Source organism: Barbus barbus (genome assembly GCF_936440315.1).
Source record: "Barbus barbus genome assembly, chromosome: 7".
In the NCBI taxonomy this organism is placed as follows: Eukaryota; Metazoa; Chordata; class Actinopteri; order Cypriniformes; family Cyprinidae; genus Barbus; species Barbus barbus.
The window spans coordinates 25,781,167-25,804,359 of record NC_136735.1 but is presented as its reverse complement, the minus strand read 5'-3'; the positions used below and the strand labels follow the sequence as shown (position 1 = coordinate 25,804,359).

Below are 23,193 nucleotides of genomic sequence, written 5' to 3'. Positions count from 1 at the left end.
ACACACAAACTCTCACTCTCACGCGCGCACACACACACACACGACAGCTTCATGATGGTCTTTACGAATTACAAACTTACCTCAGCATTTCAGATGCTGTAAAACAGCAGCTTCACTCCTCTATCACACACACACACAATCTTGTGTCAGATGTGGTAGTCATTCTTATAAAAGTGATCATTACACAACATCATCCGCTCTGATAATACTAAACAAGACAGATGCTATGCCAAATATGGGACATGCTTTCATGCCTTCTTCACATATACACCACACACACACCATCTGTCCAGGGCTGACAGCAACACAATTCATCTTCTGCTCGGGCAAATTTGACCACTACAAATGAAGAATGGAGTTCACTGTTTGGATGGCATGTCCAAAGACAGAGCAAGGGTGTGTATTTTTAATCCACATTTTAGTATATATTAAATATGACAACATTTGTGCTCTAAGAGTGTTGACCTGATTTATTGCGTTCACTTGACATACTCCAAAAGACATTCATAGAAAAATCTGTCACACTAACAACACAGAGAAAACTAAGCTAAGATGTAAGGGCTGATAATACATGTTAAAGGAACAGACTCACCCTCATGTCATTTCAAACCTGTATGGGTATTCTTTCTTCTGCAGAACATTAAAAAAGAAATGTTGAGGAATGTCTCAGTATGTTACTTTGTCTAAAAAAAATTGAAGTCAATGGTCACCAAAACTGTTTGGTTACCAACATTCTTCAAACTATCTTTGTGTTACACAGAAGAAAGGAAGTCATACTAGATTTGAAATGACACGAGGGTGAGTAAATGATGAACTATCCCTTCAAAGCACAAACTTGAATCTCAAAGCAAATATACCAGAAATAAATCAGGTTTCACTAACTCCATTATGTACAATTACACTATTTTAGTCCATTAAAGCGAATTCAAAATGCAGAACATTTGGCCTAACTCTCAAAAGCAGCAAGGTGAAGGTAAACTTTAAAAAAACAAAAAAAAAAAACAAGAGTCACAGACTTTAAATCTTTATTATACAAAATTTAAGGCCACATGTAAGGTGAATGGACAGTCCAGCACAACATAAATGTCAGCACTTGGGTGGTTAGATTAACTGTCTTTCTCCTTTCATTAGCTCACACTGCAGTGCTGAACTCTTGTGGCCAAGCTATAAAACAGCAGCACAAATCACTTGGACTAAAGCTGATGTGTTATTTTCTTCTTTACCAGTTTAATGTGCGAGACAACTATCATAGGTTGATGTTCCTCAAAAGTATAAATGCTGTGGCTGCATTGTTTTCAACATTGCTTTGTGAGTTTGAGCCGCTCAACATGGCAACATCGTCTTAACCAATGAGTATGACCAGTGGCAGATGGAGGAGGGTTTGGGAGAATGTCATATGTTTTCATTATTTTAAATGCTGCTAGTTGCCCCTAAAAGTATACACTTCACCTATAAGACACTGTAGAAATACAGTTTAGAGTAATTTTACAGATATCTATAAACATTTACAATGTACAAAAAAAACCTCATACATATTTTCTTTTTTATTCTGTATTTTAAGATTAATATACCATGATTGCAAATTGTTAAAATATTGATAAATATTTTTGTATTTTCAATAAAAGAATATCAGTCCTGGCTTCTCAAAATTCTGTAAACAGGAAAAATCTGAAAACAGGAAACATAAGGGGCACAGTTACACAAATCATACATTTTAGTTTTGTCCACAAAAACAATCATGAAACATTAAGTATTTAACACTGAATTTCCATTTCAGTAAGCAATAAAATATGGGAGGCTGTGCCTTTTTTAATAAATTACAGTTGTGTAAATATACACAACTAAAAGGACACAACAATTACTACATAAAAATATTAAGGACGAGTATTAAATATTAAAACATTTTTAATCATAAAAATTTTATTTTATTATGCAAAAATAATACATATAATGTAAAACAGAAAGAGCTGTTGAAATTATGTAAAATAAATAAGAAATACGCAAAGGGAAATGGCTATCTTTCTTCATAAAAGAAGGTATTTACCCTTTCATGTCTCTTTTCTTGCTCTCTGGATCTCAGCGCTCCAGTTGGTCCTGCTGCAGATATCTGGAGCAGTCCAAAACTTTTTTCACCTCACTGACATTTAAAGTCTCAGAGCACATGGGGCAAACTGACTCAGTCTCTAAGAGCCTGAAACAAACACATACAGACACAGAAAATCAATGGATGGGTGGGTGACTAGATAGGTGGATGGATGAGACTTACTGGGTGAACTGTGAATAGAGAGCAGGGAAATCACAGTGTGGGCAGACACACCAATCCTCCTTGACCAAGTGACGACCCTGAAAATAATGACACACACATCTATCAGACAAACTGTGTAACTGTGTGTGCCTGCATATAGACACCAAAAGGTCAAGTCAAGTTTATTGTCATTCCTCTCATTAGTCACAGACAAGTCAAGAATTAAATATATATAGCACCTAGAGAGGAATAGGGCCTGGGTTTCTGGCAGTTCTCTGTGATGTTTAGTGTGGAACTGAAGCTGTAAGTCGCTCCCTCTGAGCAAAATCTGCTTGTGTTCAGGCTGTGCAGTGATGCAGTATATTAAGCTGTCTGTACTCACTGTGGCGATACAGTAGGGCAGATTGTTTTTGCAGCCGGGACAGAGCAGCTCACAGTCAGGCAGGCTGAAGCCGCAGTAGGGACAGGGTGAGCTCTCCTCCTCCACCTCAGAAGTATCTGGACGACTGATGCAAAACAGAAAGGGTCATGGCATTTGTGCTGCTTTTGTACAATTTTAGTGCAATTTTGTTTACTAACCATCTGCAATCCAGTTTGAACCTGTGGTTCTAAACAAGGGGGTCAAGGCCCACAAGAGGGACATGCGATGACTAAAAGATTAAATTAAAATAAGCTAAAAAAAATATTGAATTCTTTGAAGCTGCAGGTTTTGGACTGAAACTGAATTTAGAGGCACTGACAGCTTTTTGAAAAAAAAAAAAAAAGGGGTGGAAAGAGGGGTGATTTGTATGAAAGCCTGTTTTCACCACTAAATAAAAAATATAAAAGGTAATTGCGACTTTTTATCTCACAATTTAGATTTTTTTTTTCACACAATTTCAAATTTAAATATCGCAATTCAGATTTTTGTTTTTTTTTCAGAATTCACAGTTGCGATTAAAAAGTCAGAATTGTGAGATAAATAGTCGTAATTACCTTTTTTTTTTTTTTACTTTTTATTCAGTAGCAGAGACAGGCTTCCATAGATTTGAATATTGCTGTGGACAATGGGGGTCAAAAAGTCAAAGTCAAAAAGGTCAAGAACTATTGGTTTGAACACAAACTAAATGCACTGAAATAGCATTGTGCTAAAACAAAACAGTGTGTGCAAATAAACAATTACCGGACCATGGCCTCTATCTTCTTCTTGTATTTGAGATCAATCTTGTTACGATACTCTGGTCTCATCAGCATAGAGGCAAAACTGAAGGCAGAGTTCCTTAGTCCAGCACGATGACATTCAATAACCGCTGATGTGAGGATGGGGACAATGTCTACAGGCCATAAACACACACACACACACACACACACATACACACACACACTGCTTTATGCTACATTAAAGGTGGATCCAGCGCCTCCAAAGTTATTTAAAAAAGGCATAATGCTCAGGGAGACCACAAAGACTATGAAGGAGATGCCTCAATACACTGAATAAACTGCTTTTGTGTGGAAACAGCTCATTACTCATCACTGTCCTAAAACTCTTAAAGTGTTTCAATGATATCAGGGTCATTATATAATTAGCTGACAAGGCACAAGAGATCCAAGTGATATATTATTGACTGTTAAACCATTGCTACAGACAGAGATTGTCATCTCCGCTATATAAGAAAATGTCTAGTGGATTTGACAGCCATAACAGTACTGAAGTGTGTGTGTGTGTGTGTGACGGTAGGTGTACAAAGAGTCTCACGGGATGGGAATTTGCTAATGTTGTTGGACACACGGATAAGCATTCGTGCCCCCTTTAAATGATCTCCTCTTTTAACATGGATCTGAAAAAAGAAGAAAAAACAAACAAACATCTAAAACTTTACAGAACAGTGACTATCTTATGAGTACATGCACATCAAATCACTGGACAAACTGAGAAGAAAGCTCCACAGATTTCTGTAGAATATGAACATTCATGTTTGATTATTTGGTTTTCTTCATTACATAAATATGAAAAATAATTTAAAAAAACTTAAAATGTATGTTTAATATATTAGATACAAAACATCAAATCAAGTGATGAACAACTATCTGGAATCTAGGTGATTTTTTGTGAAGTTGGTTTCCCCTCGAGTTCACACGCATGTCTTTGCAGAGTAACCACAGGTGTATTTCATCACATTAATATTTGACAATCAGCAGGTGTCATAATACTTTTATCTTAAAGGGGTCATATGATGTGATTTCAAGTTTTCCTTTCTCTTTGGAGTGTTACAAGCTGTTTGTGCATAGATGAGATCCCTGAAGTTGCAAAGACTAAAGTCTCAAACCCAAAGCGATATTCTTTATCAAAGTTAAGACTTGTCCACGCCCACCTAAAACGGCTCATTCAAACACGCTCCCACGTCACGATGTGGAAATATTTGCGTAATTCCCCCAAATGTTCATGCAAAGAAAGAAGGCGTGGTTTCAGTAACCACAGTAGTGTTGATGCAGCCAAATTAGGGAGACGCTGTGTGTTTCTAGGCGAAAGCAAAAGCACTTTATTTGGCCTTCCGAAGGTAGATGCAATTAGGAATCATTGATTAAGATTTGTTTACAACACAACAGCACAACCCAAATGTTCGAATTTGTGCAACGCATTTTATGGACGACAGTTTCGTGAATATAGTAGAGTTCAAAGCTGGACAAAGGTTATTTAAAAAAAAAAAAAAGAGGTCAATTCCGACTTTGCTATGACAATCTGGCGCTTCTGAATCAGCAACTGTAAGTATGTTTTGTTATTAGTTCAAGTATTTGCTATTGACTGTTCAAATGTGGAGTTTTAGGCGTAAAGCGTCGTGTGTGTGTGTGAGGGGAACAGAGTAACATCACAGCGGAGTGTACATCCCGTCAGAAATTGTCTTAACCGCAGCTTGTGTTCTGCAAATTCATACGAGCATCATCACACTGTGTCTGTCACGCGACTCTGTTCCTCTTTCAGGCTTGAACTGATTGTAAAACTAACTGAAAGCTGAAGCTTGCGATTATGGTAAGGGGCGTTACATTTCCGACGCGTGCTTGTGGTGTTCGGCCAATCATAATGCACAGGGTCAGTTGGCCAATCAGAGCAGACTGCACTTGTTGGAAGGAGGGGCTTTGTAGAAAACGACACATTTGAGAGAGGCGGGGCATAGAGGAACTACAATAATGTACAGTATTTGAAAAATAATGTGTTTTTTGAACATTAAAAGCATATCAACATATTCTGTTACACCAAATACACAAAATAATGATCTTTAAAATAGCATCACATGACCCCTTTAACAATATGTTATAATCTATAACTGAAATGAATTATTTATACTACCGTTCAGATGTTTGGGGTCTGGAAGATTTTTTAAATGTTTTTGAAAATCTCTTGTACTCATCAAAACTGCATTTATTCGATAAAAACACAGTAAGGGAAGGGGAAAGGAAAGTGGTGTGTGGCCAAGTATGGTGACCCATACTCGGAATTTGTGCTCTGCATTTAACCCATTCAAGTGTACACACAGTACTGAACACACACCCGGAGCAGTGGGCAGCCAATGCTGCGGCGCCCGGGGAGCAGTTGGGGCCTTGCTCAAGGGTCTCACTTCAGTCGTGGTATTGAGGGTGGAGAGAGTGTTGGTTATTCACTCCCCCCACCTACATTCCCTGCCGGACCTGAGACTCAAACCCACGACCTTCGGGTTACAAGTCCGACTCTCTATATATTGATGGTAAAGCTGATTTTTCAGTCCCAATTACTCCATTACTTAAGTAATCATTCTACAATGTTGATTTGGTGCTCAAATTTTTTATTATTATTTTGCTCATCTATTTCTTCAATTTCAACATTTCTTGTTATTAGCAATGTTGAAAAGAGTTGCGCTGATTAAAATTGTTGTGGAAACAATGATAAAGAAAGAACCAAAGAACCGCATTTATTTGAAATAGACATTGAGACAATGTAAAAATCCCTTTTAATCAATTTAATGCATACATACTAAATAAAAGTCTGGGGTTTTAAAAAAATTGACCAACACCAAACCTTTAAACAATAGTAATATTAAATTTGGTTTGACATTTTGTAATATAATGCAAAAACATTCATTCATTTTTAATCATAATATTTTTTCTATTTTTCTGCTAATAATATAGGTGAGAATGTGACAGTGCGTGAGCAGACATGTGTTTCCCACCTTCACTAGAATGTAGCTGTGCAGGATCATCAGGTTTGTGGCCATCTCTGCTGGGATCTTAATGTGCTGTGTCTGAAGCTCAGCGTACATGCTGAACAAAACATCATGGGCATTCCTGTAGTTCCCTACAACACATAATACACACACAAACACAGGCTAGGAATTCCCTAAGAATGTATTATCTTCTTATTTTCACACTTTGAGTCTGCATTGGCGCAACATGCTCCCAAACATTTTCACTTAAAACAATAACAGTGAATGACAATTTGTTTAGTAAACTCACTCCATAGACCTACACTACATGGATAACCAAAAACACTGAATTCAGACCTGCAGATTGCTCCTCTCTGGCAATAATAATAGCAGTTCTTGCTGCCTCTCTGTACTGCTTGAGAGCCATGTACAACCGGAACAGATATTTTGCATCCTAGGAAAGAGCAGAACCAACAAACATTATCTAGTCGAAACACTTTTTCTGATAACACATGATTCTGATGCTATATATGATGCTACCAAATAAGGTAGACCACCCTATACAAATGATTGGCTCTGAATCAAACTATTTTCCAAACTAAACAGTTCAAATAACTACAAAACAAACACACACAGTCAGAATTTTAAGTAATAAAGCAGAGGAATTGAAACACAAACACAATTTCACATTGCACACTGACACACACACAGAAGTGCCTTCTGCTGGGTCACCACAAACAGAAATATCAGCAGAGGCAATGAGCTACTCACGGCAAGAGACTACACACATGCAGTGACACGCAAGAGAGAGAGGATGAGTGAGAGATGATGAGTGTACGGACAAAAGCAACCAATCAGATAATGAGTGCAACAACATATATACAGTACATAATTGCAAATATCAATAGATGCTTGTTTTAAATGCAGACACTTAAAGAGTTCAATGGCCAGATTTTCTAAAGAGGACCCACACATTTACAAAAGAAAAACCTGATAATAAATGATAAAGTAAAAGTCAATGTTACAGCTGCCTGGAGCCACTAGATAATCCTCTTGTGTATAATTTAATCAAAAGTTAAAAGAATCCTATCCAGTAAAAGTCCTCAAGCAATAAGTGGTGATGAACCCAGCAGGGTCATGGAACAAACAAAAATAAGCATTTATGGACTCCTAATTCAGATGCTGTGTACAGCTATAGCAACACAACTATGTATATTAATAGTTCCGCTACTGTTCAAACGTTTTGGGTCAGTAAGACTTTCAAATATTTTTAAAGGTTTCCCTCACCATTGCTATATTTACTTGATCAAAACTACAGTACAAATTTGATGTATTATTACATTTATTCCGTTCTTCAATGCCACCTGATCCTTAATATGCTGATTTGGTGTTTAAGAAATATTTCACTCCACAGTTGTGCTGCTTATTTTTGTTGTTGTTGTTTTTTGTGGAAACCATGATAAATATTTTCAAGATTGTTTTTTAAAAACAAAGTTCACAAAAACAGCATTTACTTGAAAAACAAAATTCTTTAACAATGTAGAAGCCTTTAATGTCATTTTTGATCAATTAACTGCATCTTGCTAAATAAAATATTTTTTTGTAATTATTATTTTTTAATCAAACTAAAATGAACTAAAATTAATAAAATACCACACAATTCCCAACTTAATTTAATTTTTGATGTAATTGCATATGATACAGTTTATTTTTCATTTGCAGCTCTATTAAGATCTGTGTTAAGTTTTCAATACCTTTGGCATTCCGTCACTTTCCCCCATCAGGTAATCAATAAGCTGATTGGTTAGAGCTTCGTCCTTGGCTTCCCCGACCTGTTAATCAGACAGCAATAAAATCATCATCACCATCAACATAACAAAAAGTAATAGCTGCTTACAACTAGACATAATCACCATAATTCTTGCCAGACACGTTTTTTCTGATTAGGGCATCATCACAAAAATGAATTATAATTATTTGGCTACACAATAACTATAAAAAAGTAAAAATTAATAAGAAAGGAAAAATGATACAAGTGAATTCAGGCATCAAGCAACATTACAATGTGCAGTATGTTTTCTAGTATGCATGCAGATGTTTATTTCTGGTCTTTTTAAACCATTGAGTAGAGATGGGAATCAGAAGGGATCTGGTGATATAATTGATTTCTGGGTTATAATACTATTCTTTTCTACATCTCATATAATACTATTCTTTTCTACATCTGACATATGGTCTTGATTTGAATTGTGGTCTTCCAGTGGAACATTTCGAGAGAATACTGGCATATTTTGAGCTAAAATGTCCCAATCGTTTGAAAGATTGAAAGATTATAATCATTGCACATCTCGCTTTCTGATAAATTTTGTGAATTGTAGTGTAATAAAGAGTGAAATAGCAGCTCCCCAGCTGTACTCACTGTCTCAATGGCCATCTCTATGGCCAAACTGTCATCAGAGCTAGGACATTTCAAAAAGTGCTTCAGCGCCTGTGTGTGGACAGACAGATACAAATACATTAATAAGCATTTAATGACTGATGTAATTAGCACAGTCAGTTGAGCAAAGAATCCCTTTGGAGATAATGAACAAAGAGGGAAGAGCAACCAAGTGTGACGAAAAGTGAGAGCTTAAAAGACGAGAGGAAGTGCACTCAGGCATGGGAAGGAAAGAAAGAAAGGAATCTACACTAACAGCACACACAATTCTCGTACCCTGCTATACTGTCCACACTTCTGAAAGAACTTCCCAGCCTGAAGATGATTCTTCTCCCCCTCAAAATACAGCGCTATGCTCTGATAGTCCTCTATTGTAGCCTCTGAACCTGAAACTCAAATAGAATTTTGTTGAACAAGCCTTTTAAATGGTGCTGTGTAGTTAAATGAAGTAGGTCATCCCTATATGCAGCACAATGCTTTTGTGCAGTAATTGAAGGAAGTATTCTTATAACAGTGTTTACTATATTTTTAGAAATACACTCTGCAAATTAGGAATGACCCAAGTGTGAGATGATCAGAGAGATCACCGATGATGTCAGCGTAGACCTCCATCTGCCCATGCTGCTGGGCGAGCTGAAAAGCTTCATCATTGCAACGCGACAAAACCAGGAACTGGATCGCTGAGCCGTAATCACTCAAACGCAGGAAAAACCTGTGCAGACACCGAACATTTATCACACTAACATCAAGACGAGCTAAGAACTTGAATTAAGGACAGGTGTTTTTAACCCTGATAATCTGGAAAAACCAATAATTTAGTTGTCTTGGCACACAGATTTTTGGTGTTTCTCTCTTTACTCACCTGGCCACCATTTTGGCTCCTTCGATGGACTGAGTTTCCCGTACGATGCGTACAGCCTCCTCAGGGTTGTTAAGATGCTCCAGTAGAATTCGAATTACGTTGTCCCAGTCTCGTGCACTTTCATAGGCCATTGCTGCCTCTTTATATCTATGCATATATACAAAATTTGTAAAGTGGCACGTGGTTGGAACATGGTTTTACAACAGTGTTCATAACACAAGGAGATGCATTTTCCTTGATAAACACTGTCAACACTGACTCTTTGCATTTTGCATTTGGTACATACTTGCCATCCACCTCCTTTGCCTTAGCGTACTGCAAGTGAATCTTTGGTGAAGTCACATGGGGCAGGAGCTCACCCACTTTTGCCCTGTGTTTAGACATCAACATTAGTTACAAATTAGCTTCCACTGCACAACACTAAAATTTGTGATGTACGCTATTATTTACTGTTGTGAAGTTGTATTACCAGTTTTTGCAGCGTATGTAGACAGAGGCAGCTTTGTCATAGTACTGGCCTTTTTCATACAGTTGAGCCGCTTCTGAATATTGCTGCACACATAATCATTCAGCCAACAAGAAATTCTGAATCACAGCATACATTAGTCTAACAGGTAAATGACAGTGATTTGTATTTCAATGAACACACATAAACAAACAAACACACACACACACACAAACCTTCATGCTTTCCAGAATGGCTCCACAGTCTTTCTTTAGAGCTCTGCTGGGGTGTTTGATGGCCTGGTTGGCTCCTCTACGAATGTCACCCATTCGAATAGACATACGAGCCACTCCTGCCAGACAGCTCTCATCATGATCCTGGAACTACAAACACACGGGCATCAGGATCTCCCGCCAGCGATGGTCACTGAATGAGTGATGCCTTGTTCCATCACAATGAGGCACAAAACTTTCACTCTCTCTGCTCCTCTCTGGTGGAATCAGATGCTAGCCTCCACTGAAACTGCTGAGACCATCATAATAACTTTTTCATTTCATTTTCATTTTTGGATGAGAATTCCCTTTAAAGTTGTTAATCATCATTTTACAAACAGGTAAACACTCACCTTGTTGTTTCCTGTTATTCCTTTCTCATAGTGAGCCAGTGCATTTGTATAATCTCCACTAGAGGGCAACACAACATATGACATTACATCATCAGTGATAACGCAGTCAGACATATCCAGAACAGTATACAGTAAACTGTGCATAAGCATGTAATGTCTCCAAAACAGATGTAATTAACTAATGTAATGTAGCTGACTTACACAAATTCCAGCTGTATGGCATATTCTTTAGAAATAAATGGGATCTCATCAGGGTCCAGTCTTTTAGCCAGCTGTAACGCACTGTCCCAATGCTGTAGGTCCCTTCTCATCTACACATACAATAGCTCAACTGCTACAGTGGTCAAAGTGACTTGGGAAGTATAGAAGCATACATAAACACTTTCATGAATGTGTGTGTGTGTCTATTTTACCTCCAGGGCTGCCATAGGATATGAAGAAGTCAGATACAAGTCTTGGGCTCGGTTGTAGTCATTGCAGAACATGGCCAAATGACCAGCCAGCAAATTCTGATCTTCTATTCCCTACAAACACAGTTAAGGAAAGCACTTCATTGTGTAATAGAGTTCAGTTCTCTTGTATTTCAGACAAAACAAATTGCTTTGTTTCAAAACTTAGTGAGCTGATTTTCTGCTTACTACCTAAATGGAGTCTTTTCTTAGACTGATAGCATGTTTCCATAGCATGTTACATTACCTTGACATTAAATTACAGACAAATAGTTAGTGCTGCCATGTGAGTGTTTCTAATAAAATGGCTGAAGGTATAATGGCAAATTTGTGAAAAGACATCTTTCTTATTCTGACCAATGAAATCAATCTCTCTATATTCTTTTCCTCTTATGGAAAGTCATAGAAAAGCTATCATGGATTTTGTCTTTTGTACTGAGCAAACTGGAATGCAAAAAATTATATCTGTTGCGGTTTCTGTTCACAACTATAGATGTTTACCCAACTATGACGACTTCAGTTTTTGAGAACTCTGAAAAATGTGAAAAGGGTCTATACGCTGCTGCCTTCTATGGCAGCATTCTAATTGAAATAGATTTTTATAAGCGACTCCTTTAGAATGTTATTCTGTACATCATATAAAAGTGCTCCTTATGTGAAACTCAGAAGACTCGACAATCCAGGTAAAATTATTTATCAAAGAATGGATTGGATGGATGCAAATTTTAATGCAAGCTTACAAAATAACTGGAGTAGTCTGGCATACTTCACCAGAGAGAAGTCTGTCATTTCATGACATTTTGATTTTTTTTTTTTTAAATGAAACATATGCATGGATGAATTATTCACAATACGATTAGTAACATGCACTTAGAAAACAGGTATGGTGAATTTCCATTTTATACCAGCTTTAAAATGCTGCCTATTGAGGCAAGAACTAGTGACATGTTGTCACACCTTGATATCCTCTAGGGACATGACCATGCCGACGTTTCCCATCATGCGGTATACTCTGATGGCCAGTTCCACCTCCATGTGATGCAGACATGCCCTTCCCAGCTCACCCCACGCCTCTGTTCTGTTCAAAGCTTTACAGATATTCCACGCATCAGAAAACCTGCACACACACACACACACATACTGTAATGAATGTTGCTGAAGAAATCTGAAGTGCTGAAGTGAAATCGGTTGTGAACATTGATACATTATGCATCCAACAACCGTGCTTTTAGAAGCATTTAGGTTTGCATTATTTGGCTTCATTTAGTTAAGTCACCACAATAAATTATCAAATCAAACTAATGTAGTATGAAAATACCTTTTCAGCATAATGGCCTGTTGCAGTAACGGCTGGTATTTGTCTTTACTGGTGTCACTGTGTGGGTTGTTGAGGAATGAATGTGTGTTCAAAACCACACTATTAATCTTCCCACTCTGGGTCTGACATGTCAGCTCCCCATTATGCAACAGCAAGGGTTTATGGGAAAATGGCAACTTGGTGGCACCAACTAGAATCACTTTAGAGCCTAGGGGAATACACACAAAAATAACACAAATAAACTAAAATTATGTACCAGTAAAGTCTGTTTCATTGCCCAAATAAAACAAAATGTCTCGCACAGGGCACTGATGATTAGGAATGGAATTTGAAAACTTATGGATGAATATGAATGAATATGTTTAACCAAAGTTCTGGAGTATCTGCATTCTTCCACTGTACTAAACAAAACATGTATAAGCATCAAAACCGTGAACTGATTTTCTGCTGGCTGTGTATGTGAACTAGCATGTGATTCTCTGTTTCTTGCAATAAAAAATTATATTTTAATACCACATGACATTACTGTTGATATTCTCATAGTTTTAAAATTTGAGGCTTATCTCTCCAAGGCACTGTCCATGCTTTCTTAAAACCATTAAAAGAATGTCTAACAGACATTAGTTTTACCCTGTATAGTGTCTTTGTGGAAAGCATAAGTGTAGACTTTGTCCTCCTCATACGCCACAAACACACCCTTATTGCTGATCCAGTTTTCCCACAATACCCCTTTAATGGCAGGAGAGAAGTCTGGGATCTCAAACACTGAATCGTTCACCTGTAGGAAATACAGACTTCACTTGGTTTACAGTTTGAAATGAGTCTCTTAGCAATGTCATATTTTCACTACTGGTCATTGAAAAGACGGTCCATCCAAAAGTAAAAACTTGAGCACCAAAACTGTTTGGTTACCAACCTTATTCAAAATATCTTATCAAAATATCTGAAAATTAAAGTCACACACGTTTGGAACAATGTGAGTGTAAGTCATTGTTCGGTGAGCGGAAAAGTGTTTGTTTGTATGTACCGGACAGTATAGGAAGCAGTCACTTTTTTCATCAATAAAAACGAGACGTGTTCCATTGGGGTCTGGAAAGACTTTGCGTACACCCACTGTATGGCGATACTCATTCACATTCTGCCAGTCTTCAAAATAAAAACACTGAATCAAGCCGGTCTACAGAAAGAGAAAAACAAAGAATGATAAAAATTTAGGTAATAAGGTACATAAAGCCATGTTGTATCATGAACAGTCACACTAAAGGCTCACATTACTCACACTTTGGTACCTTATTGCTTTTATAAAACTATGACATGACATAAACTTTTATTAAAATGTTATTTTAATAAGCATCCTTTGTTAGAAGATATACTCTATACACCATATATAAATAACAGGACTATTATATATTATTAACGAAAACCTGGGAGTGTCGATATAGGTAAATTAATTAACCACAATTCATTTTTGTATTCCAGAAGTTTCAAGAACTGTAGGTTCTTCAAAAAACTATAGTTATTGAGGGGGAACAGGAAATACTGTGTGATTTCAGTTTACATCTTGACTACACTTTTTTGCATTGTATTTAAATTAAGTTAGATTGTTTTAATATTTTAATAATTTAAAACTAATACTATTGGCATGTGAACTATGATGTAAAGCTGTGTCGCTGTTCCTTGCCAGTTAATGAATGTGATGACTCTGCTCCCGTGACCTCATGGCAAAATAAAGTGTCCATTAGATGCGCACAATCTGAATCTCAGCAGAAGGCCATCTGGGTATCTTTCATCTAATGTTTTATGAATGCTGCATATTTGGACATTCTACTCATTTGATGTACTGGATTTTTCATACTGTGTTGTAAGGAATTAGGTGATGCATGTGTTTTATACAGTATATTTTAACACAAACCAATCAGCATCCAGGACCATAACTATCCATTGAGACAAGTGAAAAAAAGATGTATAGATGAAATACTCACGTCTGTCCCATAATATAGAAACTCAGAGGTGAGAGCATGACTGAGGATGCGGTATTTCTGATCGGGTTCTGGAAATAGTTTCGTCTGTCTGTCCTCCTGAACAACCTGCTCACCTCCATCAATCTTTCATATAAAACACACACACACACACAAATTAAAACAAAAAGGAGAAAAAGCTGACAGTCATATTATTATTATTTTACACATGATTGGTTCCTTACCACATGTAGCTGGATCTTCCCCTCAAACAAGGCAGCCGCATAGTCACAGTTCAGACACATACTGGCCACTGTCCCTAAATACTCAGTGTCTTTTACACGCTCCACACCTAAAACATACACATGCACACTTAAATGGTTAGTTCACCCAAAAATGAACATTCTGTTATCATTTACTCATTTATATCATGATGTTCCAAAAACCCATGAGCCTTTCAGTTTTTTTAAACCTGACCATTGAAAGTCCAAGAAATCAAAACATAAAGTAATAAAGTTTTTTATTCACATATAAACACACATACATAGAGGACATCTCATTTGGTAAACAGCATTTAACAGCTTGTCAAATGCTAGAACAAACCTCATTGGTTCTTTTATTGTGCATCAAGCACACACGCTTGAGCTTCCCTGTTTACGTACGTGAAGTGCTATATGTATGTGTGTCAGTTGTTCTTTAAAGGTAAATAATGGCTAAATAAAATCTGTTCATCATATGAAGCAATCATATCTATTCACAAGAATTGGATTAAACCACTCAATTCACATGAATTCGTCTTATGACACCTGTATAACTTTTTTGGACCTTCCAAGTTTGGTTACCTAGACTTTCAATTAAAGGGGTCATATGACGTTGCTAAAAAGAACATTATTTTGTGGATTTGGTGTAATGCAATGTGTTTATGCGGTTTAAGGTTCAACATTTTTTTTTTTTAATTTCACATTATTTTCCACATACTGTATATTATTGTTGCTCCACTATACTCCGCCTTTCTGAAATGCATAAATTTCTACAAAGGTCATCGTTCTGAGAAGTGAGGTGTGGTCTGATTGGCCAACTATCCAGTGCGTTGTGATTGGCCGAATACTTCAAGCGTGAGACGAAAATGTAACACCCCTTACCATATTGTGGTGCCGTGACCCGGCGCAACAAGACAAAAACAATAAAACCCATTATTAATGAGGCATTTGTCGCATCCAGTGGGGCATAATTACTGATTATAATGACTTATACTGTCTTTTTACGCGGTGCGTCGTGTCGCGTAAACATTATCATGTCTGCATTTGTGATCATAGAAATGACAAGCACTACTCTACACTGCTCAAAACTGGTGTTTGAATTGTCAGTGGCAAATTCTTTAAATAAGAAAATGTACTGTGAGTCAGAAGAGCCAGACTGTCCTTGCAAAGTTGGAATTGCCCCACTTTATTGAAACAGCCTTTGTGCACAGCTGGCAGGCTACTCCCAGGTTCAGGAAATAGTCCTCCGTAAAATGCGCTGCACACACTCTAATATTTGGGTTGAACTGTTCTGGAACAGTGTTGTAAATACAACTTAACCACTGATTTCTAGTTGTGTCCTCTTTTGGAAGCCCAAAGTTTCGCCTTCTTTCTTTGGGTATACATTTGTGGCGGTGTTTTGCAAATCTTCCCACACCATGACGTAGACATGTGGGGGCGTTTAAATGAGCCTTTTTAGGTGGGCGTAGTCAAGTCTAAACTTTTATAAAGAATATCTCTTTGGTTTTGAGACTTTAGTCTTTGCAACTTCAGGGATCTTATCTATGCATGAACACACTACAAAGAGAAAGAAAAACTTGAAATCGCCTAACCCTAACCCGTTTAAGGGGCAGAAACCTTTCTGGTTTTATAAAAAAAAAACTTAATTGGAAGATTTCTTTGAAGATTAACCAAAGTCTTATGGGTTTGGAACTACATAAGGGGGAGTAAATGACGACAGAGTTTTCATTTTTGGGTGAACTTTCCCTTTAAGTACAGAAAGTCAGTATTACAGTCAGAATATAAAGTCAGAATATTCCTTTTTTCCCCTAACATGAATTCATATTGTTTTTCACTTACCACTGTCTCCTAATGCATAAAACCACGCTCTGTTATTCATGCCCACAGCAACATGATATGGTCCCACAGCTATGAAACTAGGCTCCACCTCCACTGCAACAGCAACAGGGGACTCCTTAGAAGAGAGAAAATACATCAAATTATATTATTACAATTTCTATGAAAAACATTCTGGTAAAAACACACAAACAATAGAAAGGTGTTGTGGGAGGGAGTCTTTCTGAAGGTCTCGCTAGATGATTTCTAATGTGTTCTGCGCGGTTGCTAAACGTTTGCATAATGGTCCAGCTTAAAAGAACTTCCTGATATGGTTTGTTTTTTATGTAATGTGTAATGTGTCAGCTCATTACCCCTTCCACCTGGTTGGCGACCGTGACCTCCAACAGAGATGTAAGAAAGGCGATTCTAGTGCCACTGCTGTCTCCCAATATGGGCAGCTTGGTGAGGAAGACATGCAAAGTTCCCTGCTGAGAAGATACAGCTAACAGCTGCCCATCATCAGTCCAACACATCTGATCAAGGCCTGAGAAACACACACACAGAACTAAGAACTAATGCTTTTCACAGAAATACAGTGCATCAATATGCATCAAAAAATATTTTATACCTTTGGTCTCCTCATCCAGAGTGACTATAGCATACATTTCCTTCAGATCAGTCAAGTCATGTATCTTAATACTGACAGAGAAATATAATAGTGTTATATTAAAACACAAGATGAAAAAAATCATTTTCAATGAGTGGTGGATAAAACTGTCATGATTGGCAGAGAAAAAGGTGGAATGTGTGTCTGAGAGCTGAAGGCGACTGTAATAAACAGGCCTGAGGATGATATAACCTTGATATAATGATTTTGTACGGCTGGGCGTTATGGCCTAAAATTCTCTATATTTATTGCAATATACAGTATCTCAGTATTTTCTATGTTGTTGGGTTTTTTTCTATTTGAATTAAAATGATAAAAAAAAAAAAAACTGTATTTGCTATTGTCCAATGAAACAATGTTCATATTTAAGGCTATGAAAATGCAGTGAATGTAACAATTTGTGCTATGGAATATATTATGTTAAAAATCTAAGGTTAAAGTCACATAACATTCTAACATTGTAACATTAGAATCTAAAAACAAAAATAATGCTTTTTTAAAGCAGAAGTTAAATTCACTAAACTAGAAATGAAAAAAAATGGGGAAAAAATGCTGTTTTGTATTAGGTTATTTAAATTGCCCCATTACAGTTAGTGCTATCATAAAAATACACTTACAATACATAAGGCACATTTATTATCCAACTACAAATATTTTAGCAAAATGTATGTTTGGTGCACATACGCATGGCGGCACTCGCTCCCTGAAGTCTGTGAAGTTGAACAAAGCTTATCCCCACAGCAAAATGGAATTATTTCCATAACTTTCTAACATTTACAAATGGAGAATATACCTGTGAAATGCACTGAGGAAAACACCACATCTAAAACACATTAAACAGTGCAAGTAGCCTATCTGTCAGCACATGTACAGTATCTGTCAGAGCATTTGACAGGGTAACCGCTTTAAACTACACGTTAACTATACCTTACAAGTTATTTTAAAGCCCTTAATATAAAGAATGTCTCATGTTTAAGACAAATTGGATTATGCACTTTCCCTGGAGCAGTTCACTGTGTGTCTACCTCTATTTTTCAGATGTGCTCTTATCAAATTACTGTATGTCCATATAAATGATACTGCCTCATTCCATATTGTTTACAAAAAATATATTGATGTACCATACAAACTCGATATACCACCCAGCCTTATGACTCTGTACATTTAAATTGGTTTTGACAACTGGCCAACAAGTCAATCTGCCCACCGGGAAATGTGGCATATGGCAGCATGCAAAAATCTATTGTAATGACACATGCATACTAATGAACACTTACCAGTTGTCCCCACAGGACGCAGCCTTGTTTAGAGACTGAGAGATGGCGATGCTAGTCAGGCTGTCTTTATGATTGTGAGCTTGAAACAACTCTTGGCCAATCTCACGGATATGTGTGGAAATGACTACAAAGTAGCCGTGTGAAAATCCAATCATGATATAGCCATCCCCATACCTAGAGAGAGAAAGGTAAATATGCAGTATATAAAAAACACAATGAAATTAGTGATTTTCTTTGTATTTTTAAGTATAAGAAATGTACATTCTAGATATAACATATTATTTTGCACGATTAATCGCTAGGTATTGTCATGCGTAAAGCTGGTTCTGTGATTAGTAGTAAATGTCCATCACATGCTTTCAAATGGAGCGCCATTTACTACACAGAGCCATAGTTCACTGACAGTATACGCAATATCGTGTTCATAATTGCAGATGAGTCGCATTCGATTATGAACGCGATATTGCGTCGTATTTGAAAGCAGGTGATGGACATTTACTACTAATCACAGAACCGGCTTTACTGATGAGACACACAAGACAATCACATGCGATTAATTGTGCAGCCCTAATATTATAATTATTAGCTAAAATTGCATGGCAACCAGGACGTTTATTTATCACATTCTTTTTATCCAAACTTAAAGTTAACAGTTCACTGAAGGAACAGTCCTTCAAATTGTGGTTAAACATCAATGGTTAAAGAGCAGGCAGTGACATACATGCTAAAACTGTTACTACCACATACGTATAAGTACATCTCTGTGTGTGTGTGTGTGTGTGTGTTTGTACCAGCGGTAAGAGATGATGTTGCCGTAACGCTGCTGAAAGGCCAGTTCTATAGGGTTATCGGGGTCATTTAGATTAAAAAGAAACAGGGTCTTCTTTCCTAAAGCCACACTAACCTGCAAGTTAAAGATCATTTAGTCATCCTATAGATGTATTTGCATTCTCATGAAACAATGTGAAAAAGCAGAGCTGGAGCAAGTGGCCAAAGCTGTTATCAAGGGATGCTTTTAAGCACAACATGAAGCCGAGATGAGCTGGATATGGTTGGCAAACAATGTTGAAACTAGCTGGTTGAAAATAGAATTCAACTGATGTGTAGTCACAGGTTTCACAAAGGCTTGAAATGCAGCTAATGCTTTCAAAATTACAAATTGGAACTGTTTAACAATGTTAGTGTCACTGTGTATACAGTGATGCCAGACTCAGAATTCATTTGTTTTGAAATTGTATTTTTATTTGCATCTATAAAGTTAAAAAGAAAAAAAGTAATTCACTGCATAATCCCATATTCTGGTTATTACAATACAACAAACAATAATGATGAATATATTTCATATTTTTAACTATATTTTACTAATGTATCACCGTAAAATTGCTGATGTAACAATGCAAGAAATTGTGTAAAAATATTATTGGAATATAAGATTTTACTCTTATGTTGACCTCTACCTATATAAGCAAGTAAAAGTTTAAAAATGAAGTAAGATAAGAATGTTAACCTACAGTGCTTTCTCCTGGAGGTGATCGCTCATCTGTTTTCATCACTGAGAACTGAACATCTGCAGGATCTGCTCTCACAGAGGTCTGAAGGAGCAAAAATGAGTGGTAAACAGCATGTCAAATAATGCTATTTATATGTCTGCATCAACAAGTACAACATAAAGGATCTTGTTCTGACAGACCCTCATGTACCTGTCGAATGGTGTCTCCCTCGTGGTTGCTGATTGTAATGCTGCGGTCTTCACTGCCCAGCGCCAGGAGGTTCTGAGAGCTCCAACAGCCACATGTGATCTTCTTTGTGTGCTTACCTACATGTACACATGTATGATGTGGAAACCATTCACACAGAATTTGATAAAAAAAAAAAAATCAATTATTGAATTTAACCATAATATATAATAGAATAAAGAGGAAATAAAAGAGAAAAGTATATAAATAAATAAAAGAGAAAAGTATATTTTATGAGGATTACCAAAACCCCAGTATTTGAATAGTCATCATTCAAAATCTGCCCAAAATATATGTGAAGCACATTATAAATATAACTTGTTAATTGAAAGTAAAATATTTTTAAATAGAAATTCATTTTCATCTCTTAATTCCGTGTTTGTTTGTTTCCGTGTTTGTTTTTTATTGCTTAATTTTACCCAGAACAGGAATCTTGCGTGAGGTTTGCTGGTTGTAGATGAGCAGGTTTCCTTTAGATGTGCCAACAGCCAATAGTGGCCCAGTTTTAGACCAAAGCAGAAAGGACATCTGATCTCTGAATCAACCCCAAAAAAATAAAAAAATACAACCCAAAGACACTTCAAAAACAATCCAATTCAAGGAGTTTATTCTCAATAACTCGTTCCCTCATCACGTCACTCACCTCATGCCACTGTCCAGCTGTGAGGTTTTGTTAACATTTGCATCCCACAAGTAAATGGAACTGGACTTTTCAGCAATCACAGCCAAGATATCGCCATCTTTATCCCAGTCAAGAAATATGCAAATTCTGCATGCAGTAATAATATTAATAATTAGATTTTTTCTAAAAAAAAAAAAACATTAAAGTATGAGCAATAATAGAAAGAGAATGTCGGTCTAGCAATATTCTTATTCTTTAGTTATGCAAAAACAAAATTACATAACATATTTCTCTCTCAATTATAGACTCAGATAGACAGAACATGCATGAATGCTCACTTACCCAGGCAGATTCAACTCATTAACCTTCTGTCCATGTCGATCAAAGATTTTTACAAAATTGTCAGGGCTGTGGATCAATAAAATATGACATACATAACTTTTAACTCAAGCGTTGCCTAAAAAAGATTTACACTTAATGGCTAAACTAAGAAAGTGCAGGTAAGGTAACGTACTCACCCTGCAACTGCAAGATAGTTCCCTACTGTTTTCTGCCATTTGTATTGCAAACACGATCCAGACCAGGACTTTTCTGACAGCGTGAAAACACGCTGAAAAGAGACCAAACTCGTTTCAAATCAATACAGTTCGCTGATAAATTGAAGTCATACAATATCAAGATAAAAGGACCACAAAACGACATAACCTTACTATAAAAAAAGATAAGGTAAAAACAGTCCAGCCCTTTAGGTCAACATTTTGTTTATTAGGAGACATGCAAAATGTTAATCAATATTTCCCAGTTTATACATTTTATCTACACGCTTTTATTTTCTCTGCTAAAAGACATGAACTGCTGTTGAGCTAGCTAGCCATCGTGCTAACGCTATTCATGATGCTCCTAAAAGCATACTAACTAATTCGTCTTTGAGAAAGCACATGTACACTTCAAACAGCGACATTCCCCTTGAAATACAATGGGACATTAAATAGTTTATACATGTAAAAACATACGTGCCTTCATTTTTGTATGTCGAAAACGTTACACTTCCCAGGGTGCTTCACTCCGACGCGTCTTGATCTCTCTTAGCAACCGCCAGTCATACAGCCAGCCTATTCCATACATGCAGCAAATAATATTCGGTGCATAAATATATGTAAAGCATATAAACTTTTGTTACAAATAGCATGATTGTATAACATATCTTTATTGAGTTTTTACAAAGTTTTCCATAAAACACAACATCCTTCCCCACAACTTACTCCCGACAGGTTAAAAAAAAATATATATATATATAAAAATATAAATAAATAACAAATACCATACACTTCTTACATTCCATAACCTCACACATCTAAAGAATCTTCAATATCTCAATTTTTAACAAAGTCTAGATATACAAAAAATAAAAATTCAGAGGGTTTCTTTCTTATTACATATGTATATTTTTCAAGAGCCAAACATATTAAGTTTATCAGCCATAGTCTCGGGGCAATAGAACTTGCTTGTAATAGACACAAACCCATTAATTTTCTTTCTTTAGTGGACAAAGAGCAATCGTCTTCATACATACTCAACACACATAATACAGGACTTAGAGGAACTGGAGAGGAAGTAAATTGAGAAACATATGGAGTCATCCCAACCCAAAACTTCTGCACCTCCTCGCTTTCCCACACACAATGGAAAAATGTACATTGAAGTTTATTACATTTAAAACACTGATCGGGAATTAGGGTTAAATTTATTTAATCTTAGTGGTTATATAAATTCTCATTACCCAATTATATTGTAAGAGTCTCAATCGAGAGTTCAAGAAATAGCATGATTGAAACCATATTTAAAAAATAAATGTGCAACAGGGATAAGATGTTTCAAGACGGAAGATTATTCAACAAATCTGAAATTTAGATCTTAAAGTTACATATTTCTGATAAAAACCTGCTGGTTTGGACGCTGTATAATCTGGATAACAAAAGGCGCCTGTCGCCCTCATGTGGCACTGAGATGAACTTAGTAAATAAAGGTGAGAAATGCACAAGATGCTCTTTGGAATATTCTCAAAGAATGCTTAAACATTCTTATATTCATGTCATATCATGGCTCAGTTGATTGATTTTATCAATACTACAAGAGGTGATGTGTATAGTATATAAACATTACCATATATTGCTAGAGACACTTGCATAATTATTCTAAGAGAAAAATCTATACTATACTATCTATATTTCTATACTTGTTTTATACTCACCTTTGCAAGGACAACATATTTGTGTTGGTGTGTATGCATGCGCACGTGCAGTTATCCATAAAGTGACAA

At 36.5% G+C, this 23,193-nt stretch overlaps 1 protein-coding gene across 1 annotated transcript; it reads right to left on the bottom strand.

The window, feature by feature from the left end:
* Positions 1–455: 455 nt before the first annotated feature.
* On the bottom strand, positions 456–21,950 carry LOC306872631 (WD repeat-containing protein 19-like). The gene is made up of 37 exons (XM_079421281.1): positions 21,891–21,950; positions 21,392–21,483; positions 21,216–21,281; positions 20,895–21,020; positions 20,671–20,786; positions 20,216–20,331; positions 20,027–20,107; positions 19,307–19,419; positions 18,516–18,689; positions 17,200–17,270; positions 16,943–17,115; positions 16,593–16,707; positions 14,739–14,845; positions 14,518–14,640; positions 13,563–13,712; positions 13,166–13,313; positions 12,536–12,743; positions 12,175–12,334; positions 11,182–11,292; positions 10,970–11,079; positions 10,769–10,826; positions 10,380–10,526; positions 10,168–10,250; positions 9,985–10,068; positions 9,699–9,845; positions 9,424–9,548; positions 9,113–9,222; positions 8,819–8,887; positions 8,154–8,231; positions 6,757–6,853; positions 6,427–6,551; positions 3,981–4,062; positions 3,408–3,558; positions 2,628–2,751; positions 2,267–2,343; positions 2,045–2,191; positions 456–1,668 (listed from the first exon to the last, which is right to left on the bottom strand). The coding sequence occupies exons 1-36, from the start codon at positions 21,894–21,896 to the stop codon at positions 2,077–2,079; spliced, it is 4,038 nt and encodes a 1,345-aa protein (XP_079277407.1). The 5' UTR covers positions 21,897–21,950; the 3' UTR covers positions 456–1,668; positions 2,045–2,076.
* Between the last annotated feature and the right edge of the window lie 1,243 nt (positions 21,951–23,193).